General features: G+C 50.0%; 1 protein-coding gene across 3 annotated transcripts in view; it reads right to left on the reverse strand.

Moving 5' to 3' along the window:
- Window positions 1–10,877, reverse strand: part of Sh3pxd2a (SH3 and PX domains 2A) — a 204,687-nt gene extending 193,810 nt beyond the window's left edge. For 2 of the 3 annotated variants that reach the window (XM_021640216.2, XM_021640217.2), the window contains exon 1: window positions 10,089–10,857. In XM_021640216.2, coding sequence (XP_021495891.1) covers window positions 10,089–10,160 — 72 coding nt within the window. In that variant the 5' untranslated portion in view covers window positions 10,161–10,857. Of the gene's footprint in view, window positions 1–10,088 lie in introns of all 3 variants that reach the window. The other variant, XM_021640215.2, reaches the window with a different exon arrangement.
- Window positions 10,878–21,392: the final 10,515 nt, after the last annotated feature.

Below are 21,392 nucleotides of genomic sequence, written 5' to 3' on the forward strand. Positions count from 1 at the left end.
AGTCCCTTAAAATAGCTTTTTGGGTTTCAGCCACCAGGAAACAGAAGAAAGCTGGATCAGGCCTGGGCCTACCCTGAGAAGTTTACAAAGGAGCTACTTCAAAGGACAGGGACAACCCCTATTCACGCAGAACCCTAGGTAGGCAAAGCCGTGCGGCAGGGTTTCCAGCAAGGGACATGCTCCATAGAAGGGCAGCACGCTGGGCAGCAGAAGTCCCCATGACCTCTGGGGCAGCCCTGGAGAGGGTCCAAGTGTGTGAAGTACAGTGACAGGATGAGACCAGGCACAGGCCAGGAGAAGGGACGAACGAGCCCAAATGCGTGCTTTACCGACAGCGAAGCCCGCACTATCTAAACCGCAGTCCTAAGTCCTCTGGCTTTGGAAAGGCAACTCTGATTATAAGTGAGAGGCTTGGTAGACTTCATGGTAGCTGTGCAGTGACTGGCAGCAACCTAACAGAGGTCAAAGTCTCCATCTGAGTAAGTAGATTACTTGATAACGAAGGGCGTTCTACTAGGCGCAGTAAAGGACAAAGGTTCAAAACCAGCCCAGGGTCCCTCAGTTCCTTACCCCACCTAGGATGTAAATCCACCCTCACCACCCCTTCCTCCCTGGAGCTGTGGGCACATCTGATAAGAGTGATGGCTTTCCCACAGGTCTGAAGGTCACCCGGGCTTCAGGGATCCCAGCCACGGCTCAGATCCCCTCACTGACTTAGTGCACACAGAGGAAAGGACTCGGCCCCATCCCGTGTGTGCCTCCGCCCAGGATTGGGGAGGGTGATTTCCTTACTGGACAAAGGGAAGTGACAGCAGAGGGCCAAAGAAAGCCCAGTGGAGGGGCAGAAAGCGCAGCTGTTTCCTCTTTGCTGACTCAGCCACCTGGGTGTCACTTCCTCCCTCAGGTAACTGTGGCAGGCGTGAAAAGAAGAAAGTAGTCTCAGAGGCTTTACTCTACAAGATCTTCGTTGAGTGCCTAAGGTGTCCCCAAGACAGCCCTGGCTGTGACCCTTCTTAGGAAGAAGCTGGACAGGTGAGCCTTGCTGAGAAAGTCCAAAGGTATCCAGAAGGGCTTTCAGTCAGAATAGTGCCTGTGCCAAATTATTGAGATCCAGCCTGGGAAATCAGGGGTCCTCTCGTACATTCTGCGGAGCTCATCTTTCATACCTGCCCCTAACCTCCTCAAGGCAGGCCCAAAAGGCAAGAGCCATATCCAGATCGCCAAATAGATCGTGAAAGGGGGAAGGAGACACAAGGGAAGTCTCACAGTTTGAGAAGCCAAGCACCCTGGCCTCAGAGTAGATGTCCTTAGGGCCATTCTGGGAGGAAAATGTGTCATGTAGAAGCTGGAATCTCTGTGGAGACAGGGTAGATTTTGGAGCCTTGGGACCTGGTTCAGGACTTCCGCTGGTGCAGTTTCTGTTTTCCAAGGTGTCTAGGGATTTGTGCGGGCTCCCTGAGGAGCACACCCTCCCCTGTGTGGATGCTGGCACCAGCTTTGAAATGTCTGAGGCTGTTTGGAGACTATCCCCTAGCACACACGAAGTATTATACACCATCACCACCACCAGCGCTCAGGGATCATGAGAAGACTAGGCAGAGAGAACGCACAGAGCTAAACGTTGGGGAGGATGCTGGGAAACACTGTCTTCTGCACTCATGAACTCATAAGAGTCAGGGTTACCAAAACAAGACCTGCACAAGATCAAACCAGTCAGCATTCTAACACGGATGGGGGAGGGGTTCAGGAGAGCCCACCCCTAGCTGAGATGCTCTTGACTGTGGATGCCTTCTCGGAGTCAGTTTTCTTAGCTGCGGCCCCTGGTGCGTAGCCCATGCTGCAAAGGATGGCCCCACATCCACACACTAGTGAAGGAAAAAAAGGACATGAAGATGGGAGGGGGCCTGTTGGCAGGGAGTGAGGGAGGAGAGGGGGAGGAGGGTGGATCACAGTACTTTGCATACTTGTATGAAACTGTCAAAGAAGCAGTTTTAAATGTGTGGGGTTTTTGGTATTCCTAACCGTTAGTTATTTCTATTAGGACAACCCCCCTAAAGAACCAGGCTGTGAAACGCATGAGTATATAGCAGGGGATCGGATGGATGAAGAGGTGGCATGAACCACTGTATGTAAAACGGAGCTCTGAGGGTGGGTGTTTCAGTGCCGCTGGGACTTTTGGGCCAGCTATCTGGGCTCCCACTGAGCTGTTTAGAGTCAGGCCCCAGGCATAAGGCAAGCCCCGCCTTTTTCTTGCCACCAGGCAGTACAGGTGAAAATTATTCCTCTGAAATGCTGCTGCTTCTGTCCTGCACCACACACATACACACACACACACACACACACAAACACACACACACACACACACACACATACACACACACACACACACACACACACACACACACTCACACTCAGTGGAGATCTGAAGCAGCCACTGCCTCACTCCTAAATGGACCTACTCACACTTCTCTGCCACTCTGCCAAGAGCCCGCTGGGTACAACCAACTTTTTTGTGACAGTGATCATCAGGAGTAAGGGCTATAAACAAGAGGGGCTGGGGTCCAGCTGACTCAAAACCCCCAAAGCAGACCCAGGAATAGATGTTAGTGCTGGCCCCGGCAGCAAAAGCAACCCTACAGCCAGACCACCCCCGTCCTCTCTCCCTTTGTTTGTGCTTATACATGCATGTTCATGCATTTGTATGTGGAGGGCAGAGGTCAACCTCCAATGCTGTTTCTTAGGCACCACCCACTTTTTTAAAAATTACACTTGTGTGTGTGTGCTTGTTCGTGTCTGTACGTTTGTATGTGCGCACGCATGTGTGTACACATGCATTCAGATATAAGTCACAGACAACTTGCAAAAATCAGTTCCCTCCTTCCACCATGTTGGTAGCAGGGATCAAAATCAGGCTGTCAGAGTTGGTGGCAAACATCTTGACCTGATGAGTCCACACTCTTAAGACAGTCTATTGTCCTCAAAAAAAAAAATCAACTATGTAGCTGTCTAACTAGAGAGCTATCTGTCTGTCTATCTACCTATCTATCTATCTACCTACCTACCTACCTATCCATCTATCTATCTATCATCTATCCATCCATCCATCCATCTATCTATCTATCTTACACTTTCCTGACTGAGATAGCTCCCTATCCTGTGCAGCTAGTTCTGAGCCCTCCCCCACCCCGCCAATCTGCATATTCTGTCCCCATCCCTTGGGGGAAGATCAAGGTTCTAAGGTGTCTGCACACCCAGCTCTGAATCCCCTTGGCTACCATAGAGGGCCTCACAGCTGACTCTGATCTTTACCACACACTCCTTTCTCCTCTCCACGCTCAAACTGGGCTCTGTGTAAACTTTCCCTGCATGTTCCTCGGGCAGGGCGCTGTTTTCCTGCCTCCCAGGACTGCTTTCTGGTAGTCAGCCTCTGATTCTGTCTTTCCCAGCCAACCATTCCCAAGCCCTACCATGAAGGCTGCCTTCTCTATCCACCTGCCTCCCTTGGAAACCCCAGTTCTTGGGAAGTCCCTCCTACTCTGGGCAGCTTTGGACTGAACCAGATATGAATCTTGTATTTCAGATACCTGGGCACTGTGCTAGAATCTTTATGAGGATGAACTCATTGAATACCACGGGACTAGGTCCTGTTTCCACCTACATTCTTCATTATTTGCAGATGTGGAAACGGAGGCACAGAGACACAAGTAACTTGTACTATATGGCGTGGCCATAAGTGATGATGACAATCCGGGTATCCCAGTGCTTGCATGACTCTCATCCCTCAGGACATTCTGCCTGGATTTGCTTGTCATTTCATCCTCATTCAGTTTTGACGGGGAATCAGCTGGCAGCTGACCAACTTATTAGGGGCAAAGGTGAAAATCACACAGCCCTACCACAGAATACTCTGAGTGTAAATCCTAACCACATATAATTTCCATTTCTACATCTATAAAATTCTCCTCCCAGACATGGATGTTGGGAAGCCCAGATAAGATGCCCTCAGTTTCAGCACTGTTGCCATATTTGACCCTCACAGACTCTCAGGTCAGTTCCTACCCTGCTTGCTATGCTTTGCAAGGTTCTGGCTGGACTCTGGTCAGCACTGTGTGTGTGCGCGTGTGTGTATGTATAGCAGGACTCAGTCCCTGCTGCTACCATGGCGACTTGCCTGAGGTTATCCAAGGCCTCTCAGTGGCCGGCCCACTAGTCCAAGGTCCTGACCTCTCCATTCACCTGCTCGCCTACAGCTCACGTCCTGCAGCCCTACCAGGAAGAGGTAACTCAATCCCTGAGATCTGCCTGTCCAAACACTGACCACCCTGTTGGAAGCTTCCATTATTTTTGGCAATTGTCAGGGCAGAGAACACCATTGGCCCTCACTCAGAACTTATTTCCAAAGCCAGAATCTCCACCTCATTTCCCACACACACCCCTTGTCCTTCCTGTCCCCAGGGTTTCTGTCCCAACCCATTATCCCTTTCCTGGATTCTCAGCACTCAAGGCGAGCAAGTGTGACTGCCGTATGTATAACCCTATTATTTGTTTTATTTTCTTTAATTAGGAAGCAAAGGGGAACAGAGTTGCCAGTTAGACTTTTCTGGCCAAGAAACTGGTCAGTGACTCAGGATGAGGAAATTAGAAGGCAATTTCCAGGGATGGTGAGGCAAACCCTAAGTCAGAAGTTCCCCCAGCACTCCCTACTTCTCAGGCCCCACTGCCCATTAACTCAGCTGGCCCCAGAATAGCTCTCTGGAAAATCCAATAGCTCTGCTCATATTTCTGAAGCTGGACCCGGTCACACTTGACATCAAATAGGTTTATTTTTCCCTTCCCCTCCCCTCTGCCACATGGTGACTCCAACCCTGGTTTGCCACCCGCCCCCACCCCTCACCCCCCCCAAAAAAATCCCTCATCCTCAACTCTGAACAGAGCCATGAAAAACGGCTGGCTCTGCTCTCTGGCCCAACGGTCTCGAAGGATGTGGTTGGTTGTTCCATGAACAGGGAGCCTCATCAGCCCTGTGAATCACCCCTAGATCACTTCCCTCTACAGAGATGAAATGGTCCGTGTGTGTGTGTGTGTGTGTGTGTGTGTGTGTGTGCCACAATCAGGGAGATGGAGAGCAGGCACAGTGCGGGCTCTGTGTGTGATCTGGCTAGAATCCTTCTCGTCCTTAGCTGGAGCAACCCCTCTTCTCTACCAGCCCACTTTCTTTCTCTTCTCTGCTCATCAGAAATGTACCACTAGGCCCCTGTGCTGAGCCAGGAGCCTCTCCAGGTCTGAACAGCTGCTCTCTGTTTACTGGGGTCAATGTATGCTGGGTGCTTTCCACAGAGCAAGCAGGCCAACGTCCCACAGGGCCCTCAACAGCTGGGCCCTCCTTTTTGCCTAGTCTTGCCTTTTCTTTCAGTGTCCCCCAGGGCTCTGAGATGTACTTCAGTGTTTTGGTGATGAGAACAGCTACAGTGGCTGCCCACAGTGCTGTTCCTACCTCACAGTGCTGTGAGATTACAGATGAGGATACTGAGCCCAGAGTCACTGGTATACACACACACACACACACACACACACACACACACACACGGTTAGGATGTGCCAGAGGCAGTATTTGAACCCCAAACTGTGCAATATCACCTCTTCCAAAGGCAAGGCTCTAAAGAGGGGCTCTTTCCAATCTGAGGCTGTACCTCTCACTCCTGTGGGCTGAAACGATAATCTCAACCTTAGAAGATAAAAATGAAGAGCAGACAAATGAATGAGATCGGTGCCAATTCCTAAAAACACTGCTCCCGGACCACAACCAAAATCTGTGGTGATCTAAATGCAGGGAAAATGTATTATTTATTTCATGGGCCCGCCCTTCATCCGCCTTTCCAGGAGTCACTGGAGACAGACACTGTTCTCCCAGAACTCCCTCCACGACCAGGCAGAGCCAGTGCGTTGCACATGATGGGCAACCCTTCCAGAAAGGCAGCCCTCAAATGCCGCCCTGTGTCACCCTCTCAGTGTCACACAGGCCTCTGCCTGGACTCACTAACTCCTCTCGAAGAGGGAACAGCCCTGTGTTGGGCTTCTCCTTGGGAGATAAGCCTGAGTTTAGGAGATAAACTAACCTGTGTTTATAAACCTCCTATCTGTTTCTTCAGAGAATTTAGATCTCACCGAAGCTAAGTGAGAATCGCAGGCAACGAGTGAACTTCACCCAGCTTTGGTCAATCCATCTGTACTAAGGCTCACGGCAGCACACGCTCTCCTGCCCACACATGCGCGCACGCACGCGCGCACACACACACACACACACACACACACACACACACACACACACACAGTACAGCAGCTCTGGTTCCCAGGAGAGCATGCCCATAGCGTTGGGCACCATGGAAGGTAGCCGCTGACAGTGGCTATTGCTTGCATTCCCTAGAGTCCTGTGGAGGATCAGAGCATTCACGACTGGTATTTGTCTGAAATAAACACTCAGGAAAGGAAATGACTGTGAAAGCAGGACAACTCCCAAACGCAAACAGACATAGCGTCCCCTTTGCTTGGATAAACAAGCTTCTCTCGGCCACCATACGGCCCAAAACACACCTGTTCACACCCCTGAGTGCAAAGGACTCTGCTTCTGAACTCACAACCCTGTCAGAAACTCTCCAACGCAGGCAGCTGTGCCCTGCAGCTGGCATCTGCAGGGCCATCTTAAAGACAAAGGGTCTGAGGCCAAAGCCAGTTTACCTAGGTAAGGTCTCCCAAGGAACAGCTCAGGAGAGGTAGGACAGGAGCCCAGCTCCCAGGGAGGCCCACCCAAGCCACAGCTGCTCACCCTTCCCAGTCCCCCCTCCAGACAGAGGCTGGCAGAGAGGAGGGAAGCCAAGGGCCGGCTGCACCTTGCACATGATGGAGGATGGAGGCCACTTGTCTGCCTTTCGTAAACAGACCCAGAGCACCAGACACCCCCACCCCCACCTTGACTACAGCTGCCCGTGCTCGTGAGGATGCGCACACACTCTATTCGGTGTCCTGAGAGAACCTTTGCATGCATTCCCAGTGTTCTGGAAGCTAGTGCTGCTCCTCCTGAATGGCTCCAAGCCTCCCTCACCAGCAAGCCCGGGCTGACGCGGACATCCGTATAAACCTCTGCTCGGCAATTCACCAAGGCACTGGCTCAGCATGCTCCATCAGTGCAGGGAGGTCGGAAGGGGACATGCTTCTCCAGTGTAGAGTTTACCAGGACATAGGTGACTGGAGTGTGACTTGTCCTGCCAGATAACCATGCCAGAGTGCCTTATCCACAACAGTTGCCCTTCCTGTGTGGGGTATCTACTATACAAGGATCAAAACAGGAGGGGACCTCCTCAGAGCCCCATTACACTTTCACTTATTGGGCACCCCTGTATCAATGCCCCACATGCGGAATGATGCCTCTCTCTTCCTTGTCAACTTCAACCAGACTTTGGGTGACTTCAGTAGACAGAGCCCGCGCCACAGGCTAGAGGCCAGTTAGCCTCAGTGCTCTGACTAGCCACCCTGTAAGAAGCCCACCTGGCTCCCGCTTCCCTCATCTGTACGCGAAGGGCCCGCCCTGGCCAGCTCCACAATGCCTCATCGTATAGCACACTCCTTTCATTGTTTTCCAGAACTCTGTGCGATCCCATCTGCTAGGTGACATCACTCTCCACCCCAAGAATCACATCATCCATTCATTCTCACACGGAAGTGGAGATGACCCAGGAAACACTCTGTCTGCAGAAAGGGAGGAAATGATCATTTCAAGGGAAGTAGACAGGACTTCTTTTGTATTTCCCACACAGTACACTTTATTATCAATCTTAAAGCACCGAGTCTCTCTTCCTCTCAGCCAGACCATTAATAGCTACTTCTCAAAAACCTTCTCAGTCAGACTCTCGCCAACAGTTAGCTACTATTTGCCGAGTGCTTAGTATGTACCCAGAACTGGGCTATGTCTTTCACAGGGAGGTTCTCATCTAATTCTCCCGACAGCCCTGTACTGTTATTATCCTCACTTTAAAAGTGAGGAAACAAGGGCTGGAGAGGTGGCTCAGCAGTTACAAGCACTGGCAGCTCTCCCAGAGGACCCCAGTTCAATCCCTAGCACCCATGACGGCTCAACTGTCTCTAACTCCAGATCCAGGGATCCTACAGTCTCTCATGGCTCTCTGCTGGCATTGCGTGCTAGTGGTGCCCAGACACACATGCAAGCAAAACGCCTGTTCATATAAAATAATTAAAAATTTTCCTTCAAAATAAGGACACCCAGGTCCATGAAGTTTTAAAGAACGAGCATAATGTGGCACAGTTAATCGGTAGGCCAGCCTGGCAAGACCAAACACTAGCCTATCCTGCCTTTCAATGCTTTCCAGAGCAGGGTCTTGGTTCTGTTGGCTGCTACTTTGTAGCCAGTGTGCGTTACATTGTAATCTCCGGCTTAGCTGCTTAGAACTAACTGCAATGTTTCACGTAAAATCCAGCACGGGAAAAGCACCTGCTAGGGTCTCAGGGCAGAGACTGCCATCTGTTGAAAGCAGTGTGGGCCTCACCTGAAGGCTGGAAAAAAAGAATCCTTATAACAGCATGCAGTGCCCCCCAAAAGAGGTCAAGAATGTTGGCGCCCTGCTTAACCCTGGGATGTGAGCAAATGGACACAGGTGGCCACCAGCAGCCCAAGTTTTCCCTTTTTATTCTAGGATTGAGAATAGAAGTGCATCAAATTTACTAGTCAAGGGCTCTCCTACTGAGCTACCTCCTCAGCCCCTAGAGGAGTTTTGTTTTTGTAGAAGCTTTCAACACAGTTGGAAAGGATCCCTGACTGTGGATCAGGGAATCCCCACCTCCGCACACACACACACACCCCACGCACACACACAGAAATCCACCTCTCTCTCTCTCTCTCTCACCCCTCAACCTCCTTCCCAACCTGAATCCAGCCTCACTAGTCAACTGCAGAGAACCCTGTCTTCAGGTCAGCTGCGATGCCAACAGAAAGAGTAGCCCCGGGCTGGTATTACACCACAAACCCCAGCCTCCTTCCAACAGGGAAATAAAAAGCACTTCGGAGACTAATGTGCAATCTAGGGCACCAACCAACAGCCTGTTTTAATTGTTAAAATTAATGCCTTGAGCATTCTAAATGCTCCCTTAAATCCTAATTTGCAAGTAAGAGGCTGCCCTACTATCCCCAAGTCTTCTGAGCTTTGGGTCCTTTACTGTGGCTCTCTTCTATCTCAAGTCCAGGACCAAAGCTCAGCAAGCCATCCTCAGGCAGCAAGGACAGTGTTTACTTCCAAAGGTGTGAAGGATTGGAAGACAGGCCTGGCTGAGATGAAAGGGGACTGTCACACACTCTGAAACCCAGCTGGTCAACCCTAGCCTCTTCTCATTAAGTTTGGGTAAAGAAGGGGGAGGGGCGGCGGGGCAGTCAACCGTGCCTCCGAGACCACAGACCACATTTGCCTACTCGTGTCTGGAGTCAGAGCATCACTTACGAGGAAATGACCCTAGCGAAGGGTCACGTCCAGAGGAGGGATAAAAGGAAAAGCCACAGTTCTCCTCACACCGCGGGATACAATGGTTTTAAGAAGGAAATCAAAGCTCGAAGCGAAGAGTGGAAGGGGGGGGGTGGCAAAGCGCTTCCTCTGTCCCCAGACCCCAACCGGTGCAGGCAGAGCAGCAAACGTGGAAGGCAGAAAGAGAAGCATGGGTCCCCGGTCAAAGCAACTGAAAGCATCCCGGGCCGAGTGAGCGTGAGCGTCCCGTGCCCCTAGGGAGCGCGGCGAAGATGCTCTTTCCCGAAAGGAACTGCTCCGCAAGGGGCTGACGAAATCTCCCCCCTCCATCCATCCAAGCTGCGGGCGGACACATGACTTCACCGTCGTAACAGACAAGGGCAGCCACTTGCCAATTGCAATGCCAAAAAAAGAAACCCGGGACAGGGGAGTGGAGGAAGGACAGAAAAGACCTCCCTAGAGATCACAGCCCTGCGAACAAACTCCGGAGCCAAGGGTGCCCCTGGGAGCGTGAATCTCTGGTACTGCCCCCCCCCCGCCGGGGTCAGGGGAAGCAGTACTCACATAGTGCTTGGAGGGGCTCCTCCGCTTCTCCACGTCCACCACGGTGGCATCTTGCACGCAGTAGGCGAGCATCTTCCCCACAAAGAGAGTGGCGCCCCCCGGCGGCGTCACCTTCTCATCCCGGCCGGGTTCCGGCTCCTTCTCCCGTTGCCCGCGGCTCTGCGCCACCCCTGCCCCACGCGCCGTTCCCCACCCGGGCTCTCGGTACCCACAGCCGCGGCTCCCGGGCAGGCGACTGTCGTGGAGGGCGCGAGGGCTCCGTGCGCCCCGGGCTGCTCCCGCGGGCCTGCCGCGCGCCCCTTCCCTCCCGCGCCGCCGCGCTGCGCTCCCCGGCCCGCTCTCTCTGCCGCCCGGTGGGGCCGGCGGGAACTGGCGGCGCAGAGGAGGGCCGGGGGTGTGTCCCGCCGGCGAGGGCACCGGGCGGGGGCCGGGCCTGCTGTCAGCGCGCCGGGGAGGGGCCGGCGGCGCCCCTGGGCCGCGCTCGGGCTCCTGGGGGCTCGGCGCTGGCCGACGCTGTGGGCGCAGGAGGCGGAGGCGGGGCGGCCAGGGAAGGGAGGGGAGGGGAGGAGAGCGCGGCGAGGGGAAGCGCGGGGAGGGGCTCCGGGCCGGGGGAGGGGCTCGGGCGGACGAGGGGCTGCAGCCCTGCGAGGCCTGGGAGGGCTGCTCTACTCTGCTGGGGAGGCTCGGGAAAGGGAGCCCAGCGCGCCCCCATCCTGGCCTTCTGTCTCCCAGAGGATCGGAGGCCACCTTTCCGTCCCTTGTACCACGGCCATCTCCCCAGATCTCTTCAAGGAAAAGTAGTTTATTACCCGCCTGTTACTGGCTACAGCTCCAAGAGGAGACCAGCACGGAGAAGAGACGCGTTAGACCTTCAAGCCAGCCTTCTTTTGATGAACCACCTGACCCCCTGCAGGTCACCACGGGTGAATTCTCCCCGGAAATGGGATCTATTGATCTGCTGCTGCCTTCCCCATCGATCAGGGCCTGTGTAACTAACCTGCGACATCATTCCCAATGACAAGGTTACAAACACCACTTTAGCCTGAAGTCCGGCCTCCCCCGGGACGCTCCCAGGGCTGCCAACCGGGAAGGGAGCACACAATGGTGGGAAAAATCCACTGTGGTGGGGCCCAGACCGTCACTAGCTCCAGGCTCTGGCTTCCTCACCATCCCTCCCTCTGGTCTGGAAGGCTGGATTTCCAAGTCGCTTGCCCATCTCTCATCTTGGAGCACAATTTTGCTTAGGTCACCCTGCCCCCATCGATTTCCCTTTTTCCCCCTACTTTCAAATATTTAACGGAGTAGGTGTTTTCATAACGAATCCAATTGTTTCACAATACAATAATGTTTTGTGCTTGGACACCAACGGAAAGCATCGGAAATGAGGGCAAAGGATTTTGTGACTTTTTTTTTCCTTGTCAGAAGCCCTGGGCCAATCTGAGAATCTCTTACCCACCGTGATCACATGATCCAGCCTGAGAAGGGACACACAGACACTGAACCTCTACACCTGGAGGACCTGAAGACGGATGCAGGACAGGGTTAGGAAGCTGACTTGCTCGGTGACAGCACTGGCTGAGGCGGCTGGAGAAAGGCTGGCTCCACATTAACATCAGTTGTTACATTTACGGAGGACCTGGGTTCAGTTCCCAGCATTCACACAATGGCTCAAAAACCACCCATAACTCCAGTTCCAGGGGTCAGACACCCTCTTCCGACTTCCTTGGATACACAGCACGATACACATACATATATGCAGGAAAAACACTTATACACATAATTTCTTTTAAATATATATATGTATATATGTTTTAATTTTTAAAGAGCTGAGCAAGCATAACTGCCAGAGTTCAGATCCCCAGTACTAAGGTAAAAGCCAGCTGTGGCCAGGAGCCTGTGACCCTAACACTATGTAGGACAGAGCCAGGAGGAATGCTAGCTGGCTAGCCAGCTAGCCACAGAAACAGTAAGTTGTAGGTTCGGTGAGAGACCTTGTCTCAAGGAAGAAGGTGGCGACCCAAGAGCAAGTGTACACACACACACACACACACACACACACACACGCACACGCCAGATGGATACAGGAGTCTTGACGTCTGGCAGAAGACTTCTTTAACAGTGGCGGGAGAGCCTTGCTGATGCTGGCAGGAGGCTAGAAGAAGGCACTCCCTCAGCAGTGGTGTTTGGTTAACCAGGAATGTCAGAGCTGCATCTGTCTTCCCAGCAAGGCTTGTTCTCCAAAGCTTCACCCAGAATATACGCTCAGCCCTGAGCTGTGGAAGGTGGGAGGATGCCCGCCCAGCCCCGAGTCCTCTCTGATACTGTGTCAAGACAGCCAGTGTGTGTTTCAGGATAATCCGGTCCATGGAAGCACTCATCACTCTTCCTCCTTGGCTGGCCACAGTTCTAGATGTGCTAATTAGTCCTGATAAGCCCCTGGTGGGGGACAGTGTTTGGCTGTGGGGGAAATGGAGGAGCAGGCTCAGTCTGCTGAGGAGTTGGGGCAGGCTTGAGAATCAGAGTTAGCTCAGCCAAAACAGCACCAGCTTGGCCCCAAGCCACCGCTCCCCCAGGGCCCCGACTGCACTGAACAGAACACCAACCATAAGAAGCCTTGGAGAGATGGCTCCATGCTGCCACCGTCCTGGCAACTTGGTGCTCACCTGCCTGGTGTCAGCCTTTGCCTGCCTAGGAAAATCCAGACAAGCTGAAATCTCTCAGGTTGAGGTCTTTAAGCACAGCTTGAACATATATTCTCGTTCCTCATTTTGCTTCTGAATTTTATGTCAATAAAAACAAACAAAAAACTAAGGGGCTGGCTCAGTGGTTAAAAGTACTGGTTGCTCTTCCAGGGGTCCTGAGTTCAATTCCCAGCAACCACATGGTGGCTCACAACTATCTGTAATGGGGTCTCTCTGTCTCATGATCTCTTCTGTCATGTAGGTATATATGAGAGTGCTCATATATACAAATAAATATGTCTAAAAGAAGAAAAAACAAAAAAACCTGAGCCGGTGTGGTGGCACATGTCTTTAATCTCAGCACCTGGGAGGCAGAGGTAGGTGGAGCTCCCTGAGTCTGAGGCCAGCCTGGTCTACAGAGTGAGTTCCAGGACAGCCAGGGCTACACAGAAAAAAACCCCTGTCTCATACCCTCACACGTGAAAGGAAGAAAGAAAAACAAACAAATTGCTGGATATCAGCTTCAAGCCCACCCGACATCAGAGCGCACACGGGTTATTCACACCAACAGGAGAAAAGCTCTTAGAATGCCAAGTGGGACGAGCGAGCTTACTTCCTAGTTCTCCCACCAGTGTTCCCAGAATGACTTCTGGTTTACCGAGTACCTCCTGTAAGACCCAAACTTTTGCTAAAGGAACAGAATTCGGCAGAGTTTGACTTGTAGACAGAACCTGTGTCTGGTGTAGGTACACGGTGCTCTGTGTTGAAAATGTCAGCCCAAAGACATAGCTGGAGATGAGATGAACCCCAACTGTCACCTCCACCTATGAATGGGTGAGTCCAACCCAAGAACACTACGTGAGCTCAAATGAGGAACTGGAGATGTAAAAATGAAAAGAGAAAAAGCCGAGGATAAATAATGGTAAGAGTGCCCAAGAGAAAGATGCAAACTCTGAGCTCAAACTCCTCAAAGCCCTTAGGAACAAACAAACAAGCAAACTTGGACGTTGGTGGCACCTGTTCTGTCCCTACCCTCAACTGAAGCATTTCTGCCACCTGCCCTACCTTCCACCCAGAGTGTGGCTGCGGCTGTCCAGACGCTCTGCCGACGGCTGAGATCACGCCAACAGTTGTAGACATGGCTGCCGCGAAGGGCTAACTAGACGAGCTGGTGAGGGGTCTCAGAACAGGCCTTCTCCAACCTGGGCTCCCATCCCAGATCCACCACAAGCCAGCCTTGTGACTGCAGAGCCCTCTGGGAACCTCGTTCTTCAGTTTCCTTCTAGCCATACTGGATGGTGATGAACAACTGTTCCTTAGCCTAAGGTCTCCCATCAGCCCATCACCTAGAGATGTGCCAGCTTGAGTGAACTTTGGGGCTCCCTCCTGGCCAAAGTGATAAGGACCTGTTCACTCTGGCTGCTGGCCGGGGTAGCATCTGCCTTCCAGACCCTGGCTGACCCTGGTGGGGACATCAAGGCCTGGCATGAAACACTCCCAGGGTTTATAATTCCTCTCCTCCTCGTACAGGCTCGTTTTAGAACTGGCTCTCACTATTAGCTTGCGTTTAGGGGCATATCCAGAGGATGCCAGCCCAGCCCACCCCCTGGCTCCTGTATTGGAGTAGAAAGTGAGGTCAACTTCCCAGGAAAGTCATTTGCTAGCTTTAATTTTTTTTAATTATTTATCTATCTATTTATTTATCGTGGGTGTTCTGTGTGCATGTATGTCTTTGTACCATCTGAGTTCAGTGCCAAGGAAGGCCAGAAGATCATTAAATCCTCTGGAACTTGAGTTAAAGACAGTTGTGCTGGGAATCAAATCTAGGTGCTCTGGAAGAGCAGCCATGCTCTTAAGCGCTGAGCCATCACTTTAGCCCTCCCTCCTTTTTTTTTTTTTTTTTTTTTTAAGACAAAATCTCACTATGTAACCCTGGTTTTCCTAGAACTCACCCTTTAGATCAGACTGACCTCAAACTCACAAAGATCCATGTGACTCAGTCTCCCCATTGTTGGAATTAAAGGTGTGTGCATCATACCTGCCTGTGGTAATGGTGCAGGCCTTAATGCTAGCGCTTGGGAGGTCCAATGGGGATCAAGAGTTCAAGGCCAGTCTTAGCTACATGAAACACACATGTGTTAGTGCAAAGGCACACACACACAATTCTTTTTTAACAAAGTATTTTTCATTGTGTATATTAGACATTGAGTGTGTATTCCCCCTCCAACCCCAGACTTCTTTGTTTCTCTAGACCAGTGGTTCTCAACTTTCCTAACACTGTGGCCCTTTAATTCAGTTCTGCATGTTGTCCTGACCCCCAACCATAAAATTATTTCAGTGCAGGGCTGGAGAGATGGCTCACAGGTTAGGAACACTGGCTGTTCTTCCAGAGGTCCTGAGTTCAATTCCCATCAACCACATGGTGGCTCATAACCATCTATGGTGAGATCTGGTGCCCTCTTCTGGTGTGTTGTGTAAATAATAAATAAATTAATTTGAAATTTTTATTTCATTGCTACTTCGTAACTGTAACTTTGCTACTGTTATGAGCCATACTGTAAATATCTGATATGCAGGCTATCGTGTGTGATTCACAGGTTCAGAATCACCGCCTTAGACAGTTTTACTTCTATGTTTATGTCATGTAGACACATATACATATGTGATTTTGATGTATCTATACAAAATCTAGGAATCACATATTTGTCTTTCTGAAACTGGCTCAATTTTTTTGACAAAGCAATCTCCAGTTGCGTCTATTTTCCTGCAAATAGCATACATCTGCTTTCTGAAGACTCCACTGCACATGCATCATGCTTTCTTTGTTCACTCCTCTGGTACTGGACATATAGGTTTCCTTGATAGGTTAGTTTTTGTGAAGAGTACTACAGTGTGTAGCCACCTCTGGGAAGTTGGCTTAGAGTTGTATGGGTAAATACCCAAAATATAAATTATATTGCTGAGTTGCATTAGAAGGTCTAGTTTTAGTTTTCTGAGGACCCTCCATGCTGACTTCCACACCAGCTGCTCTAGTTTGAACCCCGGGGTATATGGGTTTCCTTTGTTTGTTTGTTTGTTTGTTTGTTTGTTTGTTTGTTGAGCCAGGGTTTCTCTGTGTAGCCTTGGCTGTCCTGCACTTGCTTTGTAGACCAGGTTGGCCAAGAACTTACAGAGATCTGCTTGCCTCTGTCTCCCTGAGTGCTAGGATTACAGGCATGTACCACCACTCCAAGAGCTGGGCTCCCTTCATAGGCTTCTTCTTTCTTTGCTGCTGGACATGGGGAAGTATAAGGCACCAGAGTTGCACAGCCCCAGAGTTGTCTACACAGACCCACTGCTAATTGCAGTCATGATAACAAGTAAAGGCTGCTTGCTCAGCCATCAGCTGGTAAGCGCCACCTCCCTGTGATGCCCCAGGTAAGATTCTCATCAGGCAGCTCTCCGCCACTTGGATTTCTAGCCTTAGAAGATGACCAGGCCTCCAGAATACCCGAAGGAAATCTGGCGGCTTGAACAATCAAAGAAGCCAATGACACAATTAGATTCATAAAGAGAGAGAGAAAAAAAACATTATTCTATAACTCTAGGCTTCTTCCCCATTCCTGCCCAGACATCTGGTCCCCAGGCTAGCACACTATGTTTGAAGGCCTTCAGAAATGAGGATGTGGATGGTTCCTTACTATATAATCTCAGCTACTCAACAGTGACATGCTGGCTAGGTTAGAGGCATCTGAAGGGAAGGAACCTTAATTGAGAAAATGCCTCCATCAGATCTGACTGTAAGGCATTTTCGTGATTGGAAATTGGTGAGGGAGGGCCCAGTCCACTGTGGGTGGGGCCATCTCTGGGCAAGTTGTCCTGGGTTCTAAATGAAAGCAGGCTGAGCAAAAGTCATGGGGATCAAGCCCATAAGCAGTATGCCTTCATGGCCCCTGCATCAGCCCCTGCCTCTAGGTTCCTGTCCTGTTTGAGTTCCTGCCCAGACTTCCTTTAGCATTGGACGATGATGTGGAAGTGAAAGTCAAATAAGCCCTTTCCTCCTCAAGTTGCTTTGGTCATGGTGTTTCATCACAGCAGCGGAGACCTTAACTAACACAGGTGAATTCCCAACATCCTCTTAGTATAAAAGATCACTCTGTATACTCTACTTGAACCACAAATCACCCTAGATTTTTATTTTCAAAATCCCCTAGGTTTTCCAGAAGCCAGTAAACTCTGGCTTGGCCATGGAATGACAAATAAAAAAAGAAGAGAGAAAAAAAAATCCATGGGGAATTCAAAAGCTTTTTTTTATTTCTTTTTTTTTTTTTTTAATTATAGCCTGAGGCTAACAAATAAAAAATAATAATTTGTTTTGACTCTACCCCTTCCATTTTCTTTCATTTCTCTCTTCAAAAATGTCTTTAAAATTAGTTCCTTGTCCTGTTTGAACCCATAAGTTTGATAGTTTTCAGGTAAAAAAAAAAATTTGAGATACTCAAGGGCTCAAGGTTGTGTGTCTTCAGCACAAGCCTCCCTGCCCCCACTGCCGCATTATAAAGCAAAAGGTCTCCCCGACCATTGGCTCATTTCTTACCCAAACGGTAACAAAGGCAGAGAAAGGCTTAGCATCTGGGCTGACGACCTGAGCTGGCTGAGATGTGGGCATCGGTAAGTAATCGGCCAAAGATGAGCAATCGACCTGATTAATCAACCTGGTTCTTCCTTCTGAAACATACAGTGTGTGTCTTCTTTAGGACTCAGGCTTACAAGCACGAGGCACTGGCTGGAGCTGTCTAAAGGAGGATGGAGGAGACTCTGTCTCAGGTGGGGCCTTATTTGGCATGAAGAAACACCATGACCATGACAACTCTCAAAAAGGAAAACATTTAATTGGTGCTGGCTTCCAGGTTCAGAGGTTTAGTCCATTACCTATTGCCACGGCAGGAAGCATGGGGGCATGCGGGCAGATACGGTGCTGTAGAAGGAGCTGAGACTTTTTGCATCTTGATCTGAAGGCAGCAAAAAGAGTGCCATACTGAGCATGGCTTGAGCATCTGAGACCTCAAAGCCCACCCCTAGTGACACACTTCCTCCACAAAGCCACACCTACTCCATTGAGACCACACCTAATAGTGCCATTCCCTGTGGCATTATTGGGGCCTATGGAGCCTGTTGGGATAATCTTTCTGTACACTGAGTGAAGATGTTTCTCTGTTCTTCCCCACCTGCCTAAGGCACCTTCTGATTGGTTTCATAACCAGAGCTGAACAGCCAACAGCTAGGCAGCAGAGGACAGGCAGGACTTGCAGGCAGAGATAGGAACTCTGGGAATGAATCAGGATTCACCAGACAGACACAGAGGAAGTCAGAAGTGCTGGGACTGAGGAGCAGTAACAGGCCATGTGGCAAACATGACTGGAATAAAAGGGTTAATTAAGTTATACAAGATAATTGGGAACAAGCCTAAGCTATAAGGCCTAAGAGTTCATAAAAAATAAAAGTTCTTTATGTTATTATTGGGAGCTGGCAGGTTGAAGCAGTTCTGCAATAGGGACCATTTTTATTCAAACCACCACAGGCTCTATTTATAGTATATAGTAGTTTCTCATTGAGTCACAGATATCTGGACATCTTGAATGAGTAACATCAGGAAGTAGCAAACCCTTGAAAATACAAGCAATAATTTTCTTCTTTCCTTCTTTCTTTCCGTGTACATATACATGTGTGAACCTCCCGTTTCTGCCTCCCGAGTGCTAACATTGAAGACTGCACCATTAAAGCAGGCTTTTTGTTTTATTTTCTGACTGTTGACTTTTTTTTTCTCTGCTTCTTTACAAAGGGGTGGGAAGCCTCTCTGCACGAGAGTCCACAGACCCCTCTATCCAGATATATAACTAAGGCTCATTGTCTGCCCCTGGGGGCCAGTTGCAAGTTTGCTAGGAAAGAAGGATCTGATTGGCTCAGGTTGGGTCATGTGTCCAAGCTGACCCACACAACAGTCATCAGGTCCAGTTATGTAGAAGAAACTTGATCATGAGCAAACTGATGAGGGACTCAATTAGAGGAAGGAGGGCTGGTACAACCCTTTGTCTAGGAAAGAGGGTCATGAGTCCCAGATACAGTTACCTCATTATTGTTCACTTTTTAGAGAACCTCATTGATCGATGAATTTATCTTTTCCATTTAATTACTGAGGGTGGGGCATGTGTGCCATGATGAAGTGTATCGAGGTCAGGGGACAACTTGTGGGAGTCAGTTCTCTCCCACCGACCAGGTCTCGGGATGGAAATCAGGTCAGCGGGCTTGGCCATAGACATATTTCTTTACTTAGACCTCACCAGCCTGATAATTTATTCACTAAATAATTGTGTGACGTTGCCAGCATGAGAGACCCACTCCGCTGGGAAATGGGGCAGTGGTCCGAGGCTGGCTTTGTAGAAGATAAGCATGGATCAAAAGAAAAAAATCATTAAAAGGAACCTGGAGGGATGGCTCAGTGTTAAGAGCTCAGGCTACTCTTCCAGAGGACCCAGGTTCAAGTCCCAGCACCCACAGGGTGGCTTACAGCCATCTCTAGCTCCAACACCCCCTTCTAACATCTGTGCACACCATTGAGGGAAAGATCTTCATATGGACATTAGCAGTCATAAATATAAAATTATAATAGTGGTGAATTTTATTTAAGCAGAGCAAACATACACCAAGGTATAAAATCTGAGGATACGAATGAAAAGCTTTACGTTTTAAAAGATTTTAAACAATGTAAAATAAATCCACCCCCACCAATCCCACAATGCACTGCACATTTGCAGAAATGAAAGATGGGTTTGTTGTTTTTCAGCACAGGGGCCCTGTTTGGGGGCACGGGAGGTCTGAGGTTTTCAGGTCACCAGCTTGGGCTTTGATCATGGTCTTGAGGTGGAGCGCAGGGAGCTGGAGCGCAGAATGGCCTCTGTTTGGTGGGACTCTGGGGACCCTGGTGACACCGACCATCGTAACTCTTGAGCCTGGTTCCTGTGCTCACGTGCTTGTGAAGTCCTGAAAGTGTTTTAAGAGGTTTTATTGTTGCTTTAGCTTTTAGTTTATTATTTTTATTTTTCTAGAAATCTTTTTTTTCCTGGTGTCTTTTTCTGTCTCTCTCTCCCTTCTTCTCTGATCATAACCAGTTTTCTGGCTCATTAACTTCTTGGGAGGCATATTAATCGGTGTATTTTTAAAAAATAAATTAGTCCTTTCAAGAAAACGGTGCCATGCTGTGCTCTTCTGCAAGCTGGCCTTGCAGCTGGGGTGATGCTGCTGACCAACTGGCTGTCGTGGGCAGGGCCAGGGCTGGTCGGCCAGCACACTGCGTAAGCGCAAGCATTCTGTGCATCTGCACTAACCATGTTCCCTGAAGATGTGGGGCGGCAAGGAGGGGGTGGTGGCTGCGCGCTAAGTCCCCTGAGTGCTGTGCTGGGGATTACAGTGCGAAAGTTCTGCGCTTGTGTCTCTAATATCGCAAAAGGAGCACCATGCTTTTGTGAAGCTCAGTCTAGCCAGCAGTAAATTATGCACTGGAGAACCATTACATCTGGGCCCTTTTAGCTTGCTACACACTCTCCTCCCTCTCTCTCTCTCTCTCTCTCTCTCTCTCTCTCTCTCTCTCTTTCTCTTTTCAACTACAGGGTTTCTCTGTGTAGCCTAGGCTGTCCTGGACTCGCTTTGTAGGCCAGGCTGGCTTCTGACTCACAGAGATCCATCTGCCTTTGCCTCCCCAAGTGCTGGCATCACAGGCGAGCACCACCAGATCTGGCTTAGCTCGCTGCTCTTAATGTCTGTTCAGCACGCCTTTAATGAAAGCTACAAGAAATAAGTTTTGTGTTAAGTGTGCGCCTCCTTTGTGCCCACTAGGTGTTGGCTATTGTGGTGAGAACCGGACGACTTACACCCACAGGGCCCTGGAAAACCCCATCCTTTGAAGCCAAGACTCTTGGCCACTCGTCTCTGTTGTCTAGAGGCACTGAAGTGACCTGTTCAGGCGTTTAGAAGCAAAATGGAATTTTTTCACCATAGAGATCCAGGGAGCCCTGTGGACAACGCTGAGTAGGAAGTGGTAATATCGCTAGAACAGCAGAACACACACTAAATACAAGGAAGATGGCCTGGCTTGCTTACGTGGCACACTCTCCCAGACACCTGACACACAGCAAGTATGAGCTAAACATTTGTCCCGTGAGTGGTTGCCTCTTGGGAAGAATATTTAAAAGAGAACAGTTGAAGAAAACTCTGGCAATTGAAATCCAACTTCCAGAGTTCTGATTTTCTCACTGACTTATACAGAGAGCCAATTCATAGCTTTCCTGTGCTGTAAGGAAACAAGAGATTCTCTTGGCCACTCCTAAAGTCTATAAAGTACTAACATACGTGTCACTTGTGACATAAAGGTACATATGTGGAAAGCTGAGCCACTGGCTATTGTGTTTTCAGTTTACTTATCTTTGTCCAGCTCTGATGAATGCTATTCCAGAGAAAATGAAGGGGCCCGTCCCAGTCAAGGGACAGAAAGGCCACCCAGTGAACATTTCAGCAGCGTGGAGGAGGAATAGGAATTGACTTTTGGGAAGAGGGAGGGTCGAGTGAGGGCAGGCAGGGGGACTGGAAC

The sequence above is a fragment of the Meriones unguiculatus genome, chromosome 1 (assembly GCF_030254825.1).
Source record: "Meriones unguiculatus strain TT.TT164.6M chromosome 1, Bangor_MerUng_6.1, whole genome shotgun sequence".
NCBI classification, from domain to species: Eukaryota; Metazoa; Chordata; class Mammalia; order Rodentia; family Muridae; genus Meriones; species Meriones unguiculatus.